This window comes from Carassius auratus, unplaced genomic scaffold, assembly GCF_003368295.1.
Source record: "Carassius auratus strain Wakin unplaced genomic scaffold, ASM336829v1 scaf_tig00028952, whole genome shotgun sequence".
Classification (NCBI taxonomy): Eukaryota; Metazoa; Chordata; class Actinopteri; order Cypriniformes; family Cyprinidae; genus Carassius; species Carassius auratus.
In genome coordinates, this window is record NW_020525727.1 from 60,687 (window position 1) to 69,353 (window position 8,667).

At 37.1% G+C, this 8,667-nt stretch overlaps 1 protein-coding gene across 1 annotated transcript; it reads right to left on the reverse strand.

The window, feature by feature from the left end:
* Positions 1-6,115: 6,115 nt before the first annotated feature.
* LOC113079660 (fucolectin-4-like) lies at positions 6,116-8,663 on the reverse strand. Its single transcript, XM_026251908.1, has 8 exons — positions 8,605-8,663; positions 8,192-8,256; positions 7,763-8,045; positions 7,313-7,446; positions 7,203-7,235; positions 6,687-6,969; positions 6,396-6,532; positions 6,116-6,316 (listed from the first exon to the last, which is right to left on the reverse strand). The coding sequence occupies exons 2-8, from the start codon at positions 8,253-8,255 to the stop codon at positions 6,312-6,314; spliced, it is 939 nt and encodes a 312-aa protein (XP_026107693.1). The 5' UTR covers position 8,256; positions 8,605-8,663; the 3' UTR covers positions 6,116-6,311.
* Between the last annotated feature and the right edge of the window lie 4 nt (positions 8,664-8,667).

The following is an 8,667-nucleotide window of genomic DNA, read 5'->3' on the forward strand; positions in this document are numbered from 1 at the left end:
ATGCATCATTTGACATCACTTCATCCAATGATGATTTGAATCACTACGTGACAAACTTCAAAACATTACACATTAAGTTTATGTAATGATGCCTTAATTTTTGCTTTACGTCAGCTGTGTTCAAAATGAACTGCAGCATTCTATGTCATCTTTATTTATTTATTTTATCTTTTTTTGTTGATGTTGTTGCCATAATTAGCATGGTGACATCATGAGGTCAATATGTTAATGTGATGTGTGCTTAACTAGAAGTTCACTGATGCTCCCTATGTGGCTACTTATACCAGTGTTGTGTTGTAACCCTGAAAGTTCAGCTGACCTGTATCAACTGAACATGAACAGCTAAATTAATTAAACTTGAGGTGATCCTCGTTACTCCCAATTAATTCTTCTTCATTCCATCACTCCTCCATCATCTAGTCCATTACCTGGAAAACAATTAAAATCTGCAATTTTTTAATGATATTGATTATGTAAACGCACTGTGATGATAAGGCAGTAAACAAGTAGAGATGAGAAGAGTTTCAGCGAGAGGTGAATCATATTGAAACCTTTTTTTTGTTGTCAACACTGGCCACGAGGTGATGCTACATGTGTGGAGTGTTTGCTTATATAGCATCTCAAAAACAGGAGTTGGAACAAAATAAAAATGTTAAGTATTTAAATTTGTTGACTTTGCCCAACAGACTAACATTAGTAAACAAAAGGTATCAAATTGACATCATTTAAATTAAGCAATATTTTTAAGGATGATGTTAGGAACCATGAACTGTAAATGTACCTTGACACTGACTTATAGGCAAATAATAATATTGAATATCAATAATTAATATTAAGAATAATAAAAAGAAAAATCAGTTTCAGGACTGTTTCAAAAAGTTATCAGTTTACTTATGTGTCTTAAAGATGAAAATTACTATTATACAGCTGATAACACTGAATTGCTTTGGTTAAAAAAAGTCTCAAAATAGTGTAAATTTTCCTTTTAAGAGCTGTGTGGTAAATATGACACTATTAACCAATCAGAAAGAAGAGCCCAGACTGAGAAAGACAAGCTGGATCACATGAACAATTAATAAATACTTTATAGTTTAACATTATTATTAATATTTGTATTATTATTAAGTGGACAAAATCCCTAACTGGAGGGCAGGGATGTCCAAGTTATAAATCCTGGCGAATGTGGACAGCGACGACCGGCCGGAGGCCGCACAGATATCACCAATCAAAATCCTGCTGAACCAGGCCCAGGAAGAGGCTATTCCCCTGGTTGAGTTAGCCCTTTCTCATATAGGACACTGTTAACCTGCAGAGGCATAAGCCAAGGCTATACCATCTACTATCCATTGAGAGAGGCTATGATTTGCAGTGATATCTGTCACGTATAAAGTACTTTTGGCATGGAAGTGGTGCACCCCTCATCCAGCAGCTAATGGAGAAAGGTTACACTGACAACACATTACAAGAAGAGGGATCCTCATCCTCACACAAATCAGAAAATACTGATCATTTAATGGTGTGGAGGCATCTTGTGAAAAAGGCATCTAAGCCAGAAAATCTATTCCAAAAAAAAAAGAAAACTGAGTGCACCAGTTATATTTACGCCCACAGTAAATTGCTTTCGAGAGAGGATATAGATCCACACATGAGGAAATGGGAGCCTGTTAGCTCTATTTAAACACTCGCGCAGGCAAGCCCTCGCAGGAGAGGATGCACGATCATCCCACTCATTCTAGCGCTCCATTTTTTTTTCACCTACTTGGTTTTTATTTGCACGAACACTATTATTTTTGGCTGTCGTGGGGCAGGACTTGCTGTTTTAACTGTATTCTCAAATTACATTGGTTAATTCCGCTTTTCCAGAAGTCAGCTGGGATTGGACGCCTGTGAAAAGGTGATCCATAAGTCGCATGTGACCTGAGACATAGCTTTATCAATCGACCAGATTTTTATATATAATATAAATTATATTAATATATAATTATATTAATTATGTATATGGCTGTTTTAATGAAAATTAGTTGCATGCTTTGTCAATAGAATAGATCTTTAGCAGAAAGTTTATTAAAAGAAACTCTTCCATGACATAGTGACTGCAATCCTGGGATCTTTCTATGATAAAACACCATATAAACCCTTTTTATGGATTGTAAAGACATGTTTTCATGGTTATTATATTTGCATTTTTTATAGAACATAATGCTTTGGCTTATATAAACTTTGCAAAATACATAGAATGTGTCGAAACTCCTCCTTTGTGCATAGAAGCTTGGCCTGAAATGCACCATTAGTCAAGGAGGCTGTGGGCAGGCTCTTCTGGAGCCAAGCATTTGTCAGAATATGGATCACCTCAATGTTGGGCCATGTTGGTTGTGTCGGAGGGAAGGGTGTCAGGATCTTTAACGGAACTCACCCACTCCTCTGCATCTGAAGTTGTCAATGACATGGAGTCATCTGTGACAACTTCTTCCTCAGAAACGCAGAAGGAAATCAAGCTGCTCAAGTCGATGTACAGTGGGTACGGAAAGTATTCATAACACCCTTAAATTAAAATTCACTCTTTGTCATATTGTAGCCATTTGCTAAAATCATGTAAGTTCATTTTTCTCCTCATTAATGTACACACAGCACCCCATATTGACAGAAAAACACAGAATTGTTTACATTTTTGCACACTTATTAAAAAAAGAAAAACTGAAATATCACATGGTCAGTATTTAGTAGAAGCTCCCTTTTGATCTAATACAGCCATGAGTCTTTTGGGGAAAAATGCAACAAGTTTTTTCACACCTTTATTTGGGGATCCTCTGCCATTCCTCCTTGCAGACCCTCTGCAGTTCTGTCAGGTTGGATGGTAAGCGTTGGTGGACAGCCATTTTCAGGTCTCTCCAGAGATGCTCAATTGGGTTTAAGTCAGGGCTCTGGCTGGGCCATTCAAGAACAGTCACAGAGTTATTGTGAAGCCACTCCTTCATTATTTTAGCTGTGTGCTTAGGGTCATTGTCTTGTTGGAAGGTGAACCTTCGACCCGTTCTGAGGTCCTGAGCACTCTGGAGAAGGTTTTTGTCCAGGATATCCCTGTACTTGATCGCATTCAACTTTCCCTCAATTGCAACCAGTCGTCCTATTCCTGCAGCTGAAAAACACCCCCACAGCATGATGCTGCCACCACCATGCTTCACTGTTGGGACTGTATTGGGCAGGTGAGGAGCAGTGCCTGGTTTTCTCTATACATACCACTTAGAATTAAGGCCAAAAAGTTATATGTTGGTCTCTTCAGACCAGAGAATCCTTCAGGCGTTTTTTAGCAAACTCCATGGGGGCTTTCATGTGACTTGCACTGAGGAGAGGCTTCCGTCGGGCCACTCTGCCATAAAGCCTCAACTGGTGGAGGGCTGCAATGATGGATGACTTTCTACAACTTTCTCCCACCTCCTGACTGGATCTCTGGAGCTCAGCCACAATGATCTTTGGGTTCTTCTTTACCTCTCTCACCAAGGCTCTTCTCCCCCGATAGCTCAGTTTGGCCAGACGGGCAGCTCTAGGAAGGCTTCTGGTCATCCCAAATGTTTTCCATTTAGGGATTATGGAGGCCACTGTGTTCTTAGGAACCTTAAGTGCGACAGAAAATGTTTTTGCAACCTTGGCCAGATCTGTGCCTTGCCACAACTCTCTGAGCTCTTCAGGCAGTTCCTTTGACCTCCTGATTCTCATTTGCTCTGAAATGCACTGTGAGCTGTAAGGTCTTACAGTATATAGACAGGTGTGTGGCTTTCATAATCAAATCCAATCAGTATAATCAAACCCAACTGGACTCAAATGAAGGTGTAGAACTATCTCAAGGATGATCAGAAGAAATGGACAGCACCTGTGTTAAATATATGAGTGTCATAGCAAAGGGTCTGAATACTTAGGACCATGTGATATTTCAGTTTTTCTTTTTTTAGCAAATCTGCAAAAATGTCAACAATTATGTGTTTTTCTGTCAATATGAAGTGCTGTGTGTACATTAAGGTGGAAAAAAATAACTAAAAATTATTTTAGCAAATGGCTGCAATATAACAGAATGAAAAATTTAAGGGGGTCTAAATACTTTCCGTACCCACTGTATATAGCAGCCAGCTCCACTATGTTTGGTGGGTTGAAGCATCATTTGTTTGTTCAGCTCCATGAACATGAACAGGGTTCAGTATTCAGAGCAAATCCTATTTCATGTCTTATTCTTTAGTTGTTTTTTAATGTATTCTACATTTTTATTGTAAACTTTACTGACTTGCAACCAAGCAGATAATATTATACAGCTCTTTGTTGGGAGCATCAGTACAAATGTGTTGAAAACTAGGATCTCCGGGTAAAGATGCAGGTACTCAAATTGATGTTTAAATGGATAAATAGTCATGTTTGTATTTGTCATTTATGTTATGATTAACAGTTCTAAATGAAACACTATACACAGCCTACAGTCTTCTAATTAATTGTTTAATTAAGCATTCATTTAATGACAAATTTAAGCCCCGTTTTTCTTGGGCAGAGACTTTCAGTTCATCTGTATTTTTGGTCTCTTGTTTCTCATTTTCCTCTTGACAATAATTCAGGTCTGGTGAAGTCCAGCACACCAACACCATGGTCATTTAAACAACTTTTGTGGGCAGGTGCCAAATCCTGCTGGAAAATTAAATCAACATTTTCAAAAAGCTGGTCAGCTGAAGGAAGCATGAAGTGCTCCAAAATGTCTTGGTAAATGGGTGCAGTGACTTTGGTTTTCAAAAAACACATGGACCAACACCAGCAGATGACATTGCATCCCAAATCATCACAGAGTGAAGACTTAACACTGGACTTTAAGCAACTTGGGCTATGAGCTTCTCCAGCCTTCCTCCAGACTCTAGGACCTTGGTTTCCAAATGAAACAGACTTAGTTCATTCATCACAGTCAGAGTGACTGTTGGATGTCTGAAAGTGAGTTTTGATTGAGTAACTTGTAGATCTGTGCTGGTTGAACCACAAATGGTTCCAGACGGTTCAGTCCGACTTGGTAAACTGATTCTTTCAATAAAAAGAATCACTTCAAAATAATGATTTGTTCATGAACCGGACATCACTCCGGCCCATTTGCCTGAAGCTCTGTTTACAATGAATAATGTTTTAAATAAAGTTCAATCTCTTGCACAGATGATTATTTCTCTTCATAAGATCAATATAGAAGCCATGGGTATTCATTTTGTGTTGCATGATATACTTTATTATTAATATTATTTTCAAAACCGGTAGTTGCTGACTTGCAAGGAGCACGGTTTCAGCTAAAAATCTTCTTTAATGTTCTACTCAAAAAATAAATACATAAATTCACCCACAACTACAGTTAATCTACAGGAAATTTGAATTTTTTGGGTGAACTATCCCTTTAAGATCCTGCCTTCTACTGTCATTAGAAGATATGTTTAATTTCATTTAATTTGACAAAATGCATTTGGATTCGGAACACGAAACTTTACATAATATACTTATATAATAAATATAAATTACAATTTGTTTGTGTGCATATGTACTTTCATTTATATAAATACATTTAATTCATGAGTAAGTCATGGCCCAGTGGTTAGAGAGTTTGACCCCTAATCCTAGGGTTGTGGGTTTGAATCTTGGGCCAGAATCTTTGAATCTTAACACGATTTAGGTGCCCTTGAGCAAGGCATCGAACTCCCAACTGCTAAATGATGGACACTGCTCCGGGTGTGTGTGTGTGTGTGTGCACTTTGGATGGGTTAATGCAGAGCACAAATTCTGAGTATGTTTTTTTCCCCCACTTTTTTTTCATTTAAATTGTCATTTGAAAGTGCTAAAAAGTGTTTGTTGCCTTACACAACTTTTTCTGCATCCTTAAGAGCTTTAGGATAAATTTGCAGACCTATTAATTTATGGTTTTCCTTTGCCTATTTTTAAAAAACTAGAACATTATTCATCACACAGACTCCAATCATCTGTGCATACCTTCTGTCAAATGAGTGGGAATGTGTTTTTTATAGCTACATGAGTACTTTTCTTAATCTCTTCACTGTAAACATCCAAATTATTTTTTGATTCAGACACATTCAATACAACATTCAATGCTGTAGTAATTTATTAATGTAGAAAGCAAAGATAAAGAATAAAATGAGGGTGTCAAGGGTGTAAATACAAAAGCCCCTGGAGGAAGGATAAAGGTGCATAAGTAAAATGATAACAATTAAAAAAAAGTGCAATAATAGTATTGCTCAGAAAACAGTAGTGTCAGAGGATCGGTGGACTGTCATTTACGTCATTTCATCCACTTAATCTGGAAATGAAATCAGAATAAAATAAAATTACACATTCATATTTCTACACAACACCTTCTCTCTCCTTTTATCTCTCACCTGCATAAACCTCAACTTCACACAGAGTGAGGTATTCATTGCGTCCAGGCACAATAAGGTTGACGTATCGCCCGCTAACAGGCTTAAACTCAAATGTTTTTGTGTCTCCGAGTGGGATGGGCCCAACAGTCACAACCCTGTACAGAGGAACAGAGAAAAAGAGAGGGGCGTATCAGATATACTTCTATAAAAGGCAATGTTGTATTAAAATTATTTCTTCAAAGTAATTTTTATCTTACTAATTTTCGCAATTTGTTTGTATAAGTGTTAAGAGACAGAGACAGCACTTACAGGAGATTATTGTTGCCGTTATTCTCCAGGCTGTTTCCGATACGGATCTGAACACCCTCGATCCTCTTTTCACAGCAGTCTCCACGATTAGTGATGCTAACCCTGGTTACCCTGTAGACGTCCAGCAGGTCAACTCTCCACCAGGGGTCCTTGTCCCCGTTAGTCACACTGCATGACCCGAGCGCGTAAATTGACTGTCTGTTACCATCGATAGCATTTTGAGCAACTCCTAATCCACTGTTTGTAGTGGACTGAACAGCTTTGCCTCCAAGAGCAAGATTCCCTGTTTAACATTACATATATATATATATATATATATATATATATATATATATATATATCATTATAACATATGATATATAAGTTTTATATCATTTTGAAGGTATTTAGGTATTTTAATGTATAATGTGAATAAGAGAACTCATTTTTGAAAATGTGCTCATTTTGACTAATTTGGCCATCACAGGTCTCATATATGTGTTACTGACAACATTCAAATAAATGAAGAGCACTCACTTGGACCACAAGTGTACAATGGTTTGTCCTTTTCTGTTAATATAATACACACATTAGTCAGTACATAAACACATTCTATCACAGAGTTGTGTTCTCTCTTTATCCCTCACCTGCAAACACCTCGACTTCACACAGAGTAAGGATTTCATCGTTCCCAGGTAAAAATATGTTGACATATCGTCCGTTAACCGGCTCAAACACAAACGTTACTGTTCCATTAGGAACAGTAAGAACAGTTGCAGCCCTAGAAATACATAAAGAACATTGTAAAAGTGAAAACCACATGCCCTAAACACATGCCTAAAAAATATATTCAACTGTACTGAAATAAAAAGACTATTCATAAATGATTGTTCATGTTTTATATCACACTGCTATAATAAACAGTGGTCTAAACTAATAAATGTCTAATCACAAAAAAGTTAAAGTACAATTGACACTCAATGACAGCGGCTCACTGAGTGGTTGGTTTATGGAGGAGGTACAATTTTGCCTCCCGTTTTGTTAGACAAAACATTATAAATATTGCAAGAGGATTAAACATTTGAAACATTTCTTACAGGTCATTGTTGTTTCCGTTGTTCTCCAGACTGTTACCAATGCGAATCTGAGCTCCTCGGAGTCGTTCTTTGCAACAGTCTCCACGATTAGTGATAGAAACATTGCTTATACTGTAGACATTTCCAAGGTCAGCTCTCCACCATGGGTTAAACTCCGCTTTAGTGAGGGTGCATGAGCCCTTCGCGTAATTTGCATCTCTGTTTCCGTCTACTGCGTGTTCAGCAGCTCCCTGTGAGTTTCCTAAGGAGGACTGCACCACCCTGGCATTAAAAGCAAGATTCCCTACACAGTCGATAAAAAAAGGTTTATCACAAGGTTTCAATGACCATTCAATTTTAATAATTTATTCTGATTGATATGTAATATGAAGACACACAATGATTACAGATTTTTAAATCTGTTTTACTAATATTTTTTTCTAAACATACCTTTCAAATTAGCAACACACAGCCCAGTAAAAAGTGTTAGTAACAAAATCACACGTATGGCCATCCTGATTAAGAAAACACATTACATCACCTCAGCATATGAAAGAATAATTTATCATTCTCATTAACACAAAGAAATGCCATATAGCCCAGTCGATAGTTTGATCAATTGCCACCTAATAAAACTGTCAGTTTTGTGATAGGAAACATGATTAAAGAATAGTAGCACAGCTACTTTAAGTCTTTTTTTCAACAAAGAGCTTTGTTACAACTGTGATCAGTTGACAGTTTTATGAAACAAATGTAGCTAATTTATAATATATATTTTTTTAAATACTGTCATAATTTTATTTTATTTTTCATTCTAATTATAATTTGACCTGCTGTAGAGAGTGCATAAACATTTCACTCACCTGGAATCCGTCAATGTATCAGCCTCACAGAAGACCTTCAAAATTCAGCAGTTATCTGCTTTT